A 17,847-nucleotide genomic window follows, 5' to 3' on the forward strand; every position below is an offset into this window, starting at 1 on the left:
AACACCTTCATCTTGCCTTTTTGCAGATGTCAGCCAGCAGCAGTGCAAGGGGGCAGGGTTGTGGCAGGGCTCTACAGCTCTGCTGCTGCAACAGCTTACACACTGGTTTTCCAGGATCCACTATGGACATCTAATACACGGCAAGCCCTTGCTGTTGCTTTTCCCTTGCCAAAAGCACCAACCATCCCTGCAAACTGGAGGATGCTTTTTCAGTGCCACTACATTTTCTGCTGTACTACAGCTGGCTCTGGAATTTCCTACTAAAGCCAGGGCAATAAGCTCAGCACAAACACCAGTGCTTGCTCTCCACAGTGGATGCAATGTTGCCTGTCTGGGATGCCAGTGGAGATCAGCAGGGTGCTGTACAGACATGCACTGCAACACAGTTGTTGCCTAAGGAGTTCCCAGCTTCATTTCCTTTCTCTGTATTTCAGTTTATTGAAAACAGTAACTTGTACACATAGCAGAACAGGGGTCAAAGGCTGTGGAAGGAGATTATAAACAAACCAAATATGACTCTACTTTCCATACTGATCAGTAATCCCAGATGCTGCCATGTGCCTTACTGTGTATTATGAAAATGCAGTTAAGAGGCATTTTACCAAAGCAGGTCAGGGCCTGAGTACTCCCTCCAGTTCAAGCCTTGATATTGTACAGGTCTTGAGAACTGAGTCACAGATATCAAGAAACATTACAAGCCAGATCCATATTTTATAGCCTTCACATAAACTGTAGTCTGAAACTACCAGGATGGTGCTCTGAGCAGAAGCATTAGCAGCAGCTAAAATAATTTACACTAATAAGGTACTGACCCATGCAGTCCGTAATGATCACTTAGCTCAGGCAATACTTTTTATCACTATTGAGCTGCTTGGAGTTGTAGCTTTTTCCAACAGAAAACTCCTACATCAGATTAAGGACACAAGCAATAATCTAACCATAAAGCTCAGTTTTGTTCCATGTAAATTTGTTCCAATTATATAAACTGCTAAATTAAGAAAGGAGGTGTTTAAAACAAAGGGGTTATAACACAGCCAAAAATACACAAACAAACATCACAGAAATTCTTAATTCCGTTTCTTGCCTTGTTTGCCTATTGAAGCGCCATATGTTTCTGCAAGTGCTATGAAAATATCATAAGATCATAATTATAAGGTTTGTTGAATTATAGAGTAAAGAAGCCACTTATTTACATTTAAATGTGAACAGTGGTAATTGGAATGTCAGATGCTTCTCTGTTCTTGACTCCAGCAAAATATTTATCTACCAACAGCTTGACGTGCTTTCAACAACAGCCTGGATTCATGAAAGGAAGTTACTCATATCATTTACTGCTTTTATTTATTTCTCCTTCTGGTTTAAGAACTTAGATGGGGGCTCCTGGAGTGCTCAGGCACTGATGTAACGATGAAGACACTGAAATGCAAACAGGATTGTTACTGAGTTGATGTTCAATAATTCTTTGACTTGTCAATATGGGAAGCCCTGCAATAGCTTTAGGAAATCAATTTTAAATTGACCTTATTGAACTGATGCAAAACCCAACTGCAGATGCATTTAAACTGATTAGCTCTTGTTAAAATCTGGTAACATGTAAACCCAGGTTGGGCTGATGTTGAGTACACACAGAGACTGAAAGCACTGCAACCCTCAATAGATTCTGCTGTGCCAAACTGGCTTATGAATGAGACTGGAAGCTTGACCCTCCTTACACTACCAATACCAGCAGAAAGCTTCAAGAGTTTCAGTTGCACTAAATCAGCTGAAAAATAAAAAAAAAAATGAAACAGAGAAAAGTAGATTGCTGTGAGCAGTGCAATGCTCCTTTCCACATAGGGAGCAATGAGTGGCTGGTCTCAGGAAGGCAGAAGTCAGACTCCCTTGCGCACTTGCTTCTTACAGATTTACCATCACTTATCCTGAGAAAGGCTCTCTAGAAAAATCCCTCAACCAGCAAATCTTTAGCCTGAGCCTTCTCCAAGAAAATTTAGTCTCTCACTGAAGGGAGTCGGAAAACCTGCTCCCCCCAAGGAATGCCCTAAATCCAGCATCTGTGGCAATCACAGAGAGCAGAGAAAAGCTTGCAGCACTGGAGACGGGCATCAAATAAAAAGAGATCCCAGCTTTTATTTCCTTTGTCTAAACAAAAATAAAAATCATAATGTATTTTGCATAATCTCAAAACCCAGAAATTTTGCAAGTGATTTTGTTAAGTATTTTTCTTGTTTGTTACACAATTCTCAGCATGCAAGGACGGAAGTTTGGGGCTTTCTTTTGTAGATCTTTCTCCAAGAGGACTATTCCACTGTACTGCATGAAATCCTAGGGGATATTACTAACTCTGTTCAACAGCCACAAACTCCACTGCCAAGTTAATGGCAAAGCTTTCAGTTAACAGAAGCAGTTTTGGGCTAATACCAAACCAATGAACGTCAGTCACATGCTCTTCTTCCCTCCACCTTTCCCAAAACATTAATTGATTTCTGGTTTAATAATTAAATGTACCAGGACCTTTTTTGAAAACTGAAAGAGAAATCAGGCTGACCAGATTTGTACGACAACAGGTCACACTCAGGAGAGAAGAGAATTGTTTGGGAGCAGTCACAACTTGTATTGACCACTAACAGAACTCCTCAAAGCCATCACATCAAAAAGCAGCAGAGCTGGGTCTCTGCTGAGCTGCGTCACGCAGTTTTGGGGAGAGCACAGACTCCATGGTGGCAGGAATGTCCAATACCCAAGAACAAGAACAGCATCTCCAAAGCAGTGGGTCAGTAAATAGCATAATGAAATGTGACAGTAACTTCATTTGTAAAATAGACACTAAAGCTATCAGGGCAAAAGTGCTAAGGGCACTATTTGCATAACTGCATAATGCATCACACATACTGACCTTAAGGCTCTGGTTTTAGATTGACCTAACAATGGCTTTCACTGGTGCAAACCACAGTGGGCTCTGCTACTCTGAGCTGGCACACTGCCTTGGGCCTCAGCTGCTCACCACGCGGGATCACACATAGCGATCCAACAATCCACTGTAACACTGGGTATCACTGGCCAAACCTGATATGAAACATGCTGGGATTCAAATTTTCTTCATTTCTTTGATGTCAAAGATCTGCCAGATAACCCTCACTGTTACCCCTCATTCACTAAGCTCTGATTGCACAACTCTGCTCCATCACTATGCCACACAGGTTAGGCTGGAAGGACAAATAAGGAGCAAACTAACAGCACAAAAGGAGTACAACAGCAGACTAAACTGATGCTACCTTACACCAAATAAACAGCATACCATCCTTTGGCACAATAAGGACAGTTTTTCCACACCAGTTTGAACCATTCCCTGTGGGGTTCACTTGCTATGTCTAGAGACATATGGTTTTACCAGTTTTGAATGCTGCTCCTACAGCTATCGCATCCTTTAACATGAGAGAGACTGACTGCCTACAGTCTGCATGCCCAGGGCTTATTTGGCACACATGACCAAACCAAAGGCATAAAAGGTAACAGAAAGCAGCCACTGCAGTCATGGTGCTACCCAGCCCCAAACTGGAGAGCCCCCAAATTATCAGCCCTCTTATGGGCAGAGTTTCACACACCCCTCCGCACACAAGTTCTTAGTGAGCAAAACCTACCTGGCCAGGGCTACTGGGACAGATTTACTGAGGTTCACATGGAACTGCAATGCCAAGGGCCCCTGGGAAGTTGATGCACAGCCCAGCCTGCACAGCCCCTCCCCAGCACAGCACACGAGGAAGACAATTGCTGTTTCCACAGTGAAACCCCATGTCAGGCTACAAGCAGGGGAAGCAGGTTGGAGAAATATTAAGGCTCAGCAGGAGAGTATGGCTAAAACAATCCATGGGGCAAAATTTTTACTGAGTAATTTTACACAGTAAAACTACCTGTAAAGGGAAAAGAAGCACAAGTGAGCTGGGCAAGGACCTCACAGCGAGACTACTCCTCCAGGGCTGCTCACTGCCCACTGCACATTTACTCAGGCTTGTTCTAGCTCTGCATAATCAAGGAGGCACTGGGAGTTGATGCACATGGAACAAACTGAGCAGAGGAACAAGCCTTTGTCCATTATTTAGGGTTCACCTTGTGGGAGTCTGTGCTGTTACACGTAAGTGGAACCCTGGAGAAGCAGCACCTCTCAGGACCATGGAATGAAGCCACCTCCACAATAGGCTTGCTGAAAAAATGTTATTCACAGGGGTTTTAATAAAAACTTAATTGCTGATTATTACTTCCTAGGAGAAATAATGGGGCCTCCTCATTTTGAAAGTCCATCAGTGAAAACATATCCCAGGTTACAAGTGAAACTGCTCACTGTAACTTCTAAATAATTATTCAGCTCCTCTGAAATTTCTTTCATGGGATTGAAATTTTTTCCCTGTATCAAATTATCTGGATTTCTCATGGATTATGCACTTCTCAAAAACTCACTGTTTGCAGATTAAAGAGAGAAAGGAAAGTTAGAAAGGACACAATAGAAAAAAGATCAGTAAAGAAAAATATTTTAAATATTAATGACCAAGGGGGAAATGGAAACACATTAAAGGCAAATGTGAGAGCTTTTAAATATGTTATTAAAATTGATTTATAGATGAGACTCTTCTTTAACCAAGTGCTTTAGCCTTCACTACTTATTTCCTTCTGCTGTCTCTCCAAGCATTGGTGTCACCATCCAAAGCCTATGGCACTAAGGAAAGATATCCAGAAAATAATTAGGCTGGCAATGACTATGGGCTGTCTAAACAGGAAAACATCATTATACCAAGAATCTCAGAGAAGAAGATGAAAAGATGGCTATTTTCAACTCTTGTAGAGCCCCAGGCCCTTGTAGGACATCTGTCCCAAGCAGGGGTGGAGGCTGGGGGGTCACTGGCTGGAACACAGCCAGGGGCTGCTCTGCTTATCCTGGAGTTACCCATGGGCCCTGGCAGGAACTGAGTGAGACAGAGAACAGGCAGCAGGCAGGCAGTGAGCAAGCAGGTTTGGGAAGAAGGATGGACCAGCCAAGTCCACAACTGCAGACACTAACTAGTTACAAACATGAAAGAAGGTATCTCCCATTTCTATCCTCCTCACCACATTCCCTCTGCATGGAAGCCAGGTCAATGCCCAGTGTGGTTGTGTGCAAGACCCTGACAGGCTCTGGGAGCTGCTCCACACTGGGGAAACCAAAGCAGCATTTCCATTGAAAAGTGCCTGCAGGCTTATGATGAAGGACTGGAGAAGCCTGTCCTGGGCAGCCTGGACAGGAACCCCTACACAGTGCACTATGTGCCACAATCCCCTGCCTTCTTTTCTTCCTTTGGTCCCCCATCTCATGTTCAGGAGCCTGCATTTGGGGGATGTAGCTTCTCAAATTTACATTTCTAATGATGCACCATGCAATCAGGACAGAAGACTGCAGCTCACCACTGCAGCTTCCCAAGCAATAGGCAGCAGAAGGTGTATCTCCAAACCAGCAATGAGAAGTATGTGAGATCATACAGCTCCTGGATCATCTTTTATTGAAGGACAGAGTAGCAAATGTGCATTACACAAACAGTTCAATGAACACAGCCAAAACTGTGGAAATTACCCTTGAAAGGAACAAATTCTGTGCATGAATTGCTGTAAATAGAAAAAAAGGAAAAAAAGTGCTAGTATGTGTTTAACATAATAGTCTATTTAATTTTTGTTTAGCTACCAAAAAATGCTTTATTTTAAAGCTGTTTATCCCTCACAAACAGCTACAACATTAGCGGCAAAAACTCTCAAACGGAACTAGAAAACATCACTGAGAACTATAGATCTCCTTTGTGGACCATTCTTGCCACAAAATCCAACAAAACTCATTCTGAATGTCCTCATAAGATCCTCTTTATAGCAAGTTATGAATCACCACATGATACCTTTAAATGGATGATCAATACTATATTTTCCCATAAAACGTTTGGTTTGAAATCCGATTTTAAGTGCATTAGAGTTTTTGTGCACTGAATGAGTGAGTGTCATAATAAATTGTCATCAAATATGAAAGAAATACAGCTTAGATTAATTGCCATATTTATTTATGAGTCTATAAAACACATTGTGAAAGTCCTGGCACATTTTTGGGATACCAGCTTGAACTTTCTACAAAGTTAAAAGCATTAAGCAAGACTGAAAGTAGATTTATTATTGGAATGTTTTTAATTGCAGTTTCAACCAGACTCAGGTATTAGAATGGCTGTGCCCTTAATGGCCATGTCTCATGTGTTTTTTTCTTTTAAAATTATATACTTTCCATATTTTTATTGATTTTGTAAGATTTATTGTAGATTAGTGCTGCTTGTGAGTGAAATCACAAGCGGTCCCAGCTTCCCCAGAGTAGGGGCTGCAGATGGCCCCTCGCCACAGCAGCTCTTCCCCAATGCCCCCCCAGCACTCAGTACCGCCTGCAATGCTGGTGAAAGGAAAGGCCAGAGTTACCTAAAGACAACCACCAGTGAACCACCCAGCATGGCCTGTTCTGCACTCCTTTCTGCAGATACGAAGCAGAGTCAATTCGGATAGGATCTGGAGGGGGGTCAGGCTGAGCCCCTTCTTTTCTCAGATGTTAACTAATGAAGAGGTTTAAGCTCAACTGACTTGATGGGGCCAGGATGAACTCCCCTGGGCTAAGTAGTTTCTGGTTTTGGAATAAGCTATCAACTCTCCATGTTTCTAATGTACAACCAACTCAGATGGGCTTTTGCAAATTACAAATGAAAGTACCTAAGGAAGCAGTTCTGACATCCACATTTAACAGTTCAGATAAGTCAGTGACAACTCATTGGGAATAAGGTACTGTTGCACATAACTGCTCACCAATTTAAAAAGAGATCCTGGAAATTCCAGCAAGCAGAGCAGGTAATGGAACAACACTGTCATTCACTGCCACAGAACAAGAAAGGCAAACCATATTTGAGGTGATACTAAATGAAAAACCTTCTGCTTGGCAGCCAAATGACTCCTCCACACCAGCTGCACATCAGATGATACAAAGGCCACAAAAGCATAGACACAGCTGGATGGCTGGTGAGCCCAACATCCTGCTCAATCTGCATCACAACAGTGACCACTTTGTCAAAAATTAATAACTATTCAAAATAATTTTAATTTATTTTAATGGAAACTGAATCCACAGCTGATGCAGCCTGAATGTGAGTTGTGACACTGCCCTGACTTTCTTGCTGTAAATTAACCCACATCTCAGCAAAGCACAAACAAGTCCTCAAAGGTGAAGCTCTCAAGAGTTTTGTGTATAAGTGTCTTCACTGGCTGAACTGATACTTTACAGAATAATCTGCAGATAAATCCCCCCAAAAAACAAAAACCTGGTACAAAAGTGCTGGATTACCCTGATGCAGAAGCACTCTTACAGAGGAAGCTATTTTCTCATTAGCCAATTACTGTTTCAAAAGCCAGGTTTAGTGGTGGCCTCAGATCCCAGGGAAAATCCCACCCAGGTGCATGGGGAAGATCCAAGTCCAGCTTCCATCCTCTTGGCTACATCCAGGCACAGAATGGCCCAGATTAAAGCCCCAGGCCCTTGAACTGCAGAAATATGCAAGTCCAACTGTTGATTTTACAGCCATATCCTAAAACTTAATCACAACAAACATAGAGGACTGTTAGGAAGCAGCAGCTTATTGGCACATAAAGAAGTCCACACACAAGTAGTGCTTAAGGATCCCTGTGAATATTATTACCTTTGTCTGTCTCTTAATTTCCAGATGAAATTTTAAATGTCTCTCATTTAGCCATCCATCTAAATGAGAGGGTCTGGAAAAGTCAAGTAAAAGCCCCTCATGTATTTCTTTCACTTAGTACACAACAAAATCAGAGTGAAATTGTGCAGCTTCTTGGATTAAGTAGCCTATGTATACAACCCTCCAGAAATCCACTGACATCTTTTTGTATGTTCCCTGTCAGAAGACAAGTATCCAAAGGCAGCCAAAGTTATTCCTGACATGTTTTAAAAGTGATCCAGAAAAAAAAATACCTACTTTCAGGCTTAGGCTTCAGCCGACAGGATACCACAAGTTATCTCAGCAATTACACCTTGCCCCTAAACCAGGGTATGCCTCATGCTTCACTATGCCAATTCTCCCCTCTGTCCTGAAGACTGTTCTTCCTATTTTCTGCTTGTGTGCTAAGCAATTAAAATGCTTTATCTTCAAGAGGATATTAATCTTAATATTGTCCTAATTTGTTTCATCTTTTTCTACCTCTCATGCAGAAATCAGTCTTGACAATAGCCACTGAGTACCAGCAAGCTTCACAATAAACCATCATATACACTATTTTAGTTTGTCAAAACAATTAGTGTTCATTTTGGTGTTATTCAGTTAAATCTGCAGTGACTGATCAGTATAAATTATGTATTAGGCTGCCCAGCTGTACTTGTTTATTCATGCATGGACTTGAAGAATTTTCATTCTCTCAGTACAAAAAAGCGGCAGCCAAAAAATCCTCCTATACTCTAAAATATAAAGACACTTTCTTCTAGCCACATTTCTGCTACATGTTTTTGAAGCTGCTTTATTCTTACCCTTGTTAGAAAATTATTCTTCCCCTCCAGAAATGATACTCCAATGCTCATTTCAATCAACTTATTATTTCATTCCCAGTTATCGGCAACTACATTTGTAATGGTGGGAAGCCCGTACCATCACTTTCACCCCTTGCAGTTACCTCCCAAGCAAAGCAGGATCAGAGATAAAACCAATTATGTTGATTTTAAAAGCATCAAAAATCACATTGTAGACTACCTTTGAACTCCTGCCTTTCTTCAAGAGAAACCACTTACAGAAATGTTTACAGTTAAGCCTCATACTCCTCTCAAGAACAAAAGTTTGTAAATAGAGAGAGATCCTTTTCTGGTTTTGCTGGTGTTTATAGTCCCACAGTCCTTACCAGGACAACTGGGTGAAGGCAATACCTGCCATGGGGGTGGGATGGTACATGCATGTGGGGAGAGAGATGGCACAGGTAGAGATAAAGGAAAGAAAAATCTGCAGTGACCACGTAAAATCAGTTAGGCTCCTTCAAGATGTGGTGCATGAGCAGAATGGCAATGTAGCTGTTGAAGCAGTTTCCCTGTAATGGAAAGAAACTGCACACTCCTTCCCCAGAGCTGCCCTCCAACAAGCCAGGTTCACAAACCTGGTAAGACAGCCTCTATGCCAGTATCTGCAAGTCACAGGAAGATGTTGTAGCAGTTTTGCCATGGTGAGTCCAGTCACTCAGTGATGGACTGACAGAATGAATGGTGGCACTGCTCAGAAGAACACAAAAAGACAGTGTGTGTGTCCTCCGGAGGAGCTAAGGAGCAAGGTACAACTTCTATTTGTTAACAGGAACGCAGTTTAACATCCCAAGTTGTAAGGGCAATTAAAACGGTCGCCTGGTGGGTGCGTATAGAGCAAAGCATGCTACAGCAACATCTCCATAGGGCAGAGTGCCGTAAGTGGCGAGAGAGATGAGCTGCAAAAGGCCAGCTCCCAAAGCAGGGCTTAGTTCCACCATACCTGACAGGGAACTGACTTGCTTTCACACTGTGCACAGTATTGTCAAGCACAGCGTTTGCATTGCTCTGTGTTATGTCTGCTGTAAAAGTGCTATTGCGCAGTGAATTCTGCCCTGGGTTTGATGGCCGCTGTACCTCTCACGTTGGCAAGGAGGGCAACAGCTCCATATTCAGCCTGCCAGCTGGCACACAGCGTCAGCAACAGCTCCCATGGGCTCGAAGAGCAGGCAGGATGAGCACACAGCCACTCTTCTTGTTTCTTTCATCAAGTAATACAAGAAACGTTCTGGTGAAAAGACTAAATTTTGCTGAATTAAGTGCTTTAAAACAAGTGGGTTTATTACTTTATAATTAGCATAATTTTCCCCATAAGGATTCTTGCAATTAAATAATTAGCAGTAATGTTACCTAAAGGTGTTCTTTAATGAATTTTCTTAAGTTATTGCCCCGGTTAAAGACAAGCTGGGTCTTACATCGCCCGAGTGCTTCTCCTCGCCAGGCTACAGGCGATGTCAGAGCGCTGTCACCAACGAACCTGCACTCCGGACCACTCTGCTCACCCCGCCGGGGCGGGCACGGCTCGGGGACTGCGATCTCCTCGGCCTAGCCCCACGGGCAGCGGACAGGCGCTCTGCTGCCCCGACGGCGTGGGCAGCCAGCTCCGCTCGGAGCCCGGCGGAAGGATTGCTACCGGGGAGAAGCCCCGTGAGTGCCCTGCTCTGGCCAAGGCCGCTATGGCCTCAAGCCACCCTCCACCCGGACCGAGCCGGGACCAGCCGCCCCAGACGCGTCCGACAGCAGCAGCTCTCTCTGCAAGCTCCCGCCGGAGAGAGTAGGGGCTGCCCCGGCTCGGTCCAGGCCGCGCCGATGGGGCAGCACCCGGGGCCGGGCCAGGCCGGGCCCGCCGCTCCTCGCTCGCGGCTCGGCAGCGCCACCCGTCGGGGAGAGGGGTCGCGGGCGGCGGAGGACGACGGACCGGGGCCGCTCTGGCGGCGACAGGCACGGCGAGAGCTGCCTGTCTCCATCGCCCGCCTCCACGGGGCAGGGGCCCAGCCTGCCCGGGACAAGTGCCGTGAGCCGCCCTGGGCCGAGGAGAGTTGTTGGGCGTTTGGGGTATTTTTTTCTCGTTTCTTTCTTTCTTTTTCCCCTTTTTTGTCCCGTTGGATTGCCCCTGGAAGGACACCGTGTCCGGCCGGGCCCGGAGGGCTGTGGCAGCCCCTGCCGCAGGGGAGGCGGGGACACGGGAAATCCCCATTTACCTCCCGGGGATCTCGCCTCAAAGGCAAATTCGCAATATGTAAGTCACTGGTTAAACAAGGGCATCTCCATTTGTTAATTGATGCAATTACGCCGCGGTGGCAATGGGCAGGCCGAGCTGCAGGCAGCCAGCCAGCCATCACCTCCCCGCTGACCTGCCGCCGCCCCGCCCCGCCAGCCCTTCCCGGTAGCACCACTTCGGGTCTAGGAGGGAAGAATGGATTCCCTGCTCAGCACACCTTAGGGAAGGAGGCTCCGCGGCGGAAGAGCTGCCCTCGGGGCCGACTCTTGTCCCGGCCCTTGCCGTGCCCCCTGCCCGGGCCGGCAGAGCATGCCGTGAGGGGCCAGGTCGGACCCCGCTCCCGCGGCTCTGGCCGTCGCGAAGGGCAGCGGAGCCCAAGGTGGGCTCGAGTGCCAAAGCGGTGCCGTGTTGTACAGCAGAGCCCGGTCCTGCGGGTGGGACCCGGGGGCAGCGGGAAGGGCCCGGGGACTGCGCTCTTGCCCGGGGGGCAACTGGCACTGCCGCTGCCCCTGACGTCCGCTCCTCCTCCCTGCAGGTGCGGGGCTACACGAGGGCGGGGGGCACACGGGTGGATGGCCTGATATTCTTCCTCTATACTTTTCCCGGCAAGATAAATTTGGCTTGTTTTTAACCAAGAAAGAGCCGGCGAGAGGGAAAGGGAGAGAGCCGCTCGCTCAGGGCTGATGCCTGCCTCCGCCGCGCACCGCGGTACACCGTGACCCACCGTGGAACAAGTGCAGGGAGCGGGCGCGGGGCGCTGCCTGCTCCTGCCCGCCGCTGCCTGCTCCTGCCGGCAGGGCCGTGACGTCACGCCGCTCCTCGCCCACCGCCGAACGCTAAAGACCTATAGAGCAGAAAATAATACAACAAGCAAGCTCCCTATCTTGCAAGCCCTACGTGATTCCCCCCCCCCCCCCCCTTTGAAAAAGCCCCTTTGCACTTAAAGTCTCTATACATGTGGGGTGGCTTTTCAAACTCTCGCTATACAAACATATTTATTAAGGGCGATGGGAAGCGGGGGGTAGCCGTTTTTTTAAAATCCAGGCAACCACCCCCCCGCCTCAGATGTCTGGCTGCTTTTCTTAAGTGCAATCATCTATAATTGAGGGGAGGAAAAAAAAAAAAGGGGGGGGGGGAAAGCCATACGTGGAAATGTGTGTGTGAGAAGGTGCATCTTGAAGCAGGGTTTAGTTACAATCGATCTTGGGGGGAAAATATTGCCTATGGTCCAAAAATAAGGAGCGACTATGTCCTTCTCTCAGTTCGGATACCCCTACAGCACCACTTCACAGGTAAGGCGAGTGAGCAGCACTCACTTTTGTTCAGATTCGCTGCTGCTGTCCAGATGTCTTGTTCCCCCCTCCCTTTTTTTCTTCCCTTTCCCTTACTTAGAGTCTTTTTTTTAAAGGGCACATCTGGAGCCTTTTTTAAAAAAATGTGCTTGTGTGTTTTTGTCTCGTTTGTGTCGTGTTAGGCTTAAACAAATAACTCGCAGTGTGCACAGCCAAGGCGTTTAGGAACGTGGTAATTCCCCCTTCCCTCCTCCCTTCCACTGTTCAGTTTTAAGTGCAACAAACAAATAAATACATCAGTCCCGGCTGGGACCGCTTTCCGAGCCCGCGGAGCTGCCCGCGGAACGCTCGCGGAGCGCCAGGCACTGCCCTCGCCGCGCCGGGACCGCAGCTCGGCAGGCTCGGGATTTCACTGGCGGTCCTGCGGAACCAGGCTCTATCGCTTTCCCCTCCCTTCCTCCTCGGGTCGGTCCTTTTCCTGTGTTTTATTAGGATCTGTCGGGAAGGCATTTTTCTCCCCCATACGATTTCCCAAGGACACCCCCCCTCACCGCCCCCCCCCCCCCCCCCCCAGGAAGGCACCCTGTATTCACTAACTCGTCGCTATAGCGTACCTCGAGTCACGATTTATTTGGGTGGAATTATTTATACACAGTAATCACTGCAAGATGTGCTTTCCTCGCTTGGGAAGTTAGCTGTCCCCTTGAACTTACTGAAATCAAATGCCTTCGATTGCGTTAGCTGACATATTTACTGCTTTGTCTTTTGTCAAATTAACTATAATCGCAACTTCTTGCCTTTTAAATCAATGCAAACGGACCTAGAGAGGGGCGGGAAAGAAGGAGCTGTACGGATCTTTTCCCATTTTCAAGAGCAATTATTTCTTTAAAGTTTTGCCTGCCTGATTAATCGTGCCCCCTTCCCAAGGGCTCCCGCTTCCCATTCCGTTTATTTCCCGGTGTCTGTAATTAGTTGCTTAAGACCGGGTTTCCTATCCTCCTCCTCACCCCACCCCCCCACCCCCTTCTGCACACAAAGACAGACGCACACGCTCCTAAATTTCCCCCCGATGGGGCAGCCTCAACAGTCTCTCTCTCTCCTGCTCTCCGCAGTTTTTCGTGCCCGCCAGCCCCAGCACGACCTGCTGCGAGGCTGCCCCCCGCTCCGTGCCGGATGCCTCCTCGGCGCCGGCCGCCGCCTCCCTCTGCTGCGCCCCGTACGAGAGCCGACTGCTGGCGCCCGGCCGCGCAGAGCTCAATGCTGCTCTGGGCATGTACGGGACCCCGTACGCCGCCGGCCAGGGCTACGGCAACTACCTGCCCTACAGCGCCGAGCCCGCCGCGCTCTACACTGCGCTGGTGAGTGCCCGCCGGGATGGGGGGCAGGGGGGCTGCAACAGGCGACAAACTTGGCGTTTCGCAGTTGGTGTCGAGGCGGGGGACTGCCGAAGGGCGCGAAACCGGCGCCGTCGCGTCGGGTGCAGGGGGTGTCGAAGGGACTGGATTGCTGCGGGGACCTCGGGCGGCGGGGGGGACAGTGGGGCTCCCCTCCTGCTCGACGCCAACGGCTGCCGCTTTCCTTGCAGAATACCCAGTATGAGATCAAGGACAGCACTGGCACGTTGCACTCGGGAATCGCGCAGCCCGCTGCCTACTACTCGTACGATCATTCCTTGGGGCAGTACCAGTACGACAGGTAAAAGCCCTTTGATCAGCGCCCGGCAGCATTAGCATCCCCCTGCGAGGCAGCGGCCGACATCAAACGGCCGGGACGGGAGGGAACTGCGACCTGACAAACGTTGTACAAAAGAAACGAGGCGCCCCGGGAGCACCAGTCAGTTGAAATCAAAGTTAGGCAGCGATGGCAGGCGGACAGGGGCAAGGCGGGCATATGGGCAGGGCCACACCGGCCTGCGGCAGGACCAGGCCGAGCTGGCGGACTCACACCAGACTCTCTCTGGCCCCCTCTCTTCCGAACTCTCTTCTCCCAGCAGGTACGGGACTGTGGATTTCAGTGGTTCGGCCAGACGCAAAAACGCAACGCGAGAGACGACGAGCACTCTCAAAACCTGGTTGTACGAGCACCGCAAAAACCCCTACCCCACCAAAGGAGAGAAGATCATGCTGGCCATCATCACCAAAATGACCCTGACTCAAGTGTCCACCTGGTTTGCTAACGCCAGACGGAGGCTCAAGAAAGAAAATAAAATGACCTGGTCTCCCAAGAATAAAGCAGGAGAAGACAGGAAAGAAGAAACCATACGGGAAGATGAGGAATACGGCGCAGAGAACGACGGCAGAGGTAGGCAGGAAAGGCAGGCCTGGGACCTCGAAATAGCTCGAAGTAGTGGCTGATTTCGAGCCCTACCCCCTCCTTCCCCCCCACATCCTCACTAACACCCTGCCGCCCCCTCCTCCCTGCTGTGTGTCTAAACAGAACAGAAGAGCTGTAAGGAGGACAAGGAGCTGCAGTTCAGTGACCTAGACGACCTGGAAGAGGAGGAGGAGGAAGAGGAGGCGGGGAAGTCGGAGAAGGGCCGGGCTACCTCCCTGCAGGAAGCCCCCAGCCACGGCACGGCACTGCCCGAGGCCCCGCGAAGCGACTGCAACCTGCCCGACCCCTTTCGCGCTTTCCCCTGTGCCAAGGCCCCTGCTGTGGACTTCACCCCCGCCGCTCTGGCCGGCCCGCCGCCGCCTTACGCACCCGCGGAGAAGCCGCGGATCTGGTCTCTGGCGCGCACCGCTGAGGCCAGCGCGGCGCGCAGGGGCAGCCCCGAGGGCCGCGGGTCGGAGGGAAGCGGCGGCGTAGCAGGGGAGCAGCCCCTGCCAGCCAAGGCCTTTGGGAGCTCCCCTTTCAACCTGCAGCCGCTCCCGCGGAGCTGCGCGTCCCACCGCGGCCTGGGGGAATCGTGCCAGTATGCGGCGGCGGGCGAAGGTACCCGCGGCGGCGGGGCCGCGGCGGGGACAGGGGGGACCGCGGGACGTGTCGGGACACAGGGCGCGGCGTGAGCCCGCCTCCACTCCGAGCCCCGTCGGCGGGCGCAGTGCGACCACAGCGCTAAGCCGTTCCCAGGTGTCAAGCGGGGCTGCGTCCCGCGCTTCCCGGCGGTGCACACGCCGAGGCTTCGCTCTTCGAGGCGAGCGGGCAGGGGAGGGCGGCGGGGTCGAACCGGGCCGGGCCCACCGCGAGCCGCTTGTGTTTGTGCAGGCTTCGGGCGGGGCACCAAGGGCGGCCCAGGAGGCGCTGAGCTGAGCGGGACCTGCTTGGACAGGCTGCGGACGGCGTTCCGGCCGGTGCTGCGGAGGTGAGGTAGGTGACGGGCCGGCGGCCAGGTCTGACCTTACGAGAAGCGTCGGCCCTGGGACATCGGAGGGCCCCCGGCCTGGGAGAGCAGCGGCGGCGCTGCTATTCTGCCGCGCTCCTGAACTGCCCTATATGGGGGCGGAACCATCACCCGCAGTTTCGTGTAGGGCCCGCAGTCCGCCTGAGAAAGAAACACTTATCATTGCTTCTCCTCCAGGCAGGGCCGCCCGCCCCTTCTGAGCGCTGGCGACGGGGCTCAGGCTGCAGCGAGGCTTAGAACAAACGAAGGAGATAGCTCCCTGGGACGGCGGTGACCTCCCCGGCCAGCAGGCACGCCCCCCTGCTCTGCCTTCTCTGCCGTCGCAGAGGACACGGCCCGCCGCAGCACAACGTGCTGCTCACATGGGGCCGAGGGGCGCAGCGGGCGGAGCGGTAGCTCACCCAAGACCGGCCGCTCGGCTGCCGTTTGTGCAACACCCCTCCCTCAACCTCTTTGCCAAGGAAAAAAGGACAGGAAAAAAATACTAGTCTTTTCCCTTTGTTTCCCTACGTCGTGATTAGTTTTTCCTTCCCCTCCGCGCCCCGCTCTGCCAAGGTGGGGTCAGTCGCGGCAGCTCCGCGCTGTCCCGACGTCACGGGAGGAAGAGCAGCGCAGGTTATGCCGCGCTGTTTGAGTCCTGTCGCTGTATATAGATACCACTGGAAGTATTTTTCAGAGTCTAATTAACACGGATGAGTTGGACGCCATGAAGCCGTCCTGTGACCCCGGGAGCTCTGCAGCCAGGAGCCGGCGCAGCCCATGTGGAGCGGCCCCTGGCACTCGCCGCCCGCTCCGGGGCACGGCCGGGGCACCCTCGGGCAGCGGGTGGAGACCAGGCGGCGAAGTAGGACGTTGTTAGTGGGTCACCGCCGTCAGTGAAAAGAGCAGTGCTGCACTTTACAGGACAGACGAGAAAGGGAAACCGCGTCTCTGCATTATTTCTGTTTAATTAAAAGTGTCATCAAACACTTGTGTTCAGACTAATAAACCATGCAGGGATGAGGAAAGAATGTTTCTTTGTTCCTGTCTGTAGAAGCAGTGGCAATAATTTAAATTAATAACTGTGGTAATTAAGAGGTCATCTATAGATCAACCCGATACCTGCTATTTCCAAGTTCACTGGGGTCAGCATTTACATTAAGTCATTTGTGGTCAATAGAATCCGATGACTTCTGCCTTAATAAATCAGGGAAATCAATCTTGAATATCGTGTAGACTTCTATATGTTTATCAAAGGCTACCAAGACAAGTGGGGTGCTAAACCGGGACTCCTCTGGGTTTGCGACCGGAGCAGCTGCTCGTAAAGAAGAAGCTGCAGGTCAACACGGGGGGGCTATTCTCGACTTTAGCTCCGTTTGAAGCCCAGCTGCAGCCCCGCACTGGGGAGAGGAGCAGAGCAATCCCGGGCTGCGGGGCAACCTGTCAAAGAGAGCAAACTTTGTTGGGCTTTCCAGGAGCCAGGGCGGGAAAGGAGGTGTGGAGATGTTAACTGTGCACGAGGGCCAGCAGGTATCGGAGTGGCCAGGAGCGGGGCCAGGTCCCATCGTGAGCCCCGCGGCAGCCGCCCGGCCAAGGTTTTTTTCCCTCCGGAGAAGTCCCGGGTTAGCGGCAGCGCAGAAGCCCCCCGTCTGCTACAATGACCGGCAGCTTAGAGTAGTGGAAATTAAGCTGCGAAAAGAGAAACATTATTTCAAGTCGGATTTGAAGGATTAGGGCTTGTCACAAAGAGTATTAGGCCCTTTAGAAGGATTCTTGCAAGGCGACTTTTTCGCCCCTCCTCTCCCACCAGAGGGAACAGGTATAATCCTGGGATAACAAAGCACAGGGTCCCCACGCGTGTCCGCAGTGGCCGGGCCGGGCCGGGCTTCACCCTTCGCCGACTTCAGGAGGCAGGAGAGAGACCCGGCTCCCTCCGCTTCCGTTTGCCCGACAGCTTTGGAAAATGTTCCCTGGAGAGGCAGCTCCCGCAGCGGCCTTCAGGGCTGCCCACGGGAGGAGACACCTCCACGATCTCCGCGTCCTGGAGCTGGGCAGGAGCTCCCACGAGCTGCCGGCCCTGCCATTCCATGGCCCCCACGGCCGTGCCCGGAAGAGCCGCGAAGCTCTCGAGGGTGGATAATTAGTTGGGTGCAGGCTTCGGGGATCTTTAGTAAGTCGAGCACGAAGGTAACCTCCCAGGAGTATTAAGACTTTTATTTTTTATTTATTACTTTTAGTCCCCTTCTATTAACGGTCAAGCAAGCGAGATGCAGATTATGCTGCCCGCCCAGGACTCCTCTGCAATCTGTCATGCCGGCAAGATATATATCGCAAATCTCTCAAAATATAATCTCCAGGAATCATACTCCAGATACTGTTTTGATTAAAAACCAGAGTAGAGATT

The 17,847-nt window shown here is 50.3% G+C and overlaps 1 protein-coding gene across 1 annotated transcript; it reads left to right on the plus strand.

The window, feature by feature from the left end:
- The first annotated feature begins 12,052 nt into the window (after positions 1-12,052).
- Positions 12,053-15,429, plus strand: IRX6 (iroquois homeobox 6). The gene is given in 6 exon segments (XM_054389825.1): positions 12,053-12,121; positions 13,234-13,479; positions 13,707-13,816; positions 14,115-14,422; positions 14,558-15,055; positions 15,329-15,429. Coding segments are annotated over 6 exon segments (1,332 nt in total).
- Positions 15,430-17,847: the final 2,418 nt, after the last annotated feature.

The sequence above is a fragment of the Indicator indicator genome, chromosome 19, assembly GCF_027791375.1.
Source record: "Indicator indicator isolate 239-I01 chromosome 19, UM_Iind_1.1, whole genome shotgun sequence".
Classification (NCBI taxonomy): domain Eukaryota; kingdom Metazoa; phylum Chordata; class Aves; order Piciformes; family Indicatoridae; genus Indicator; species Indicator indicator.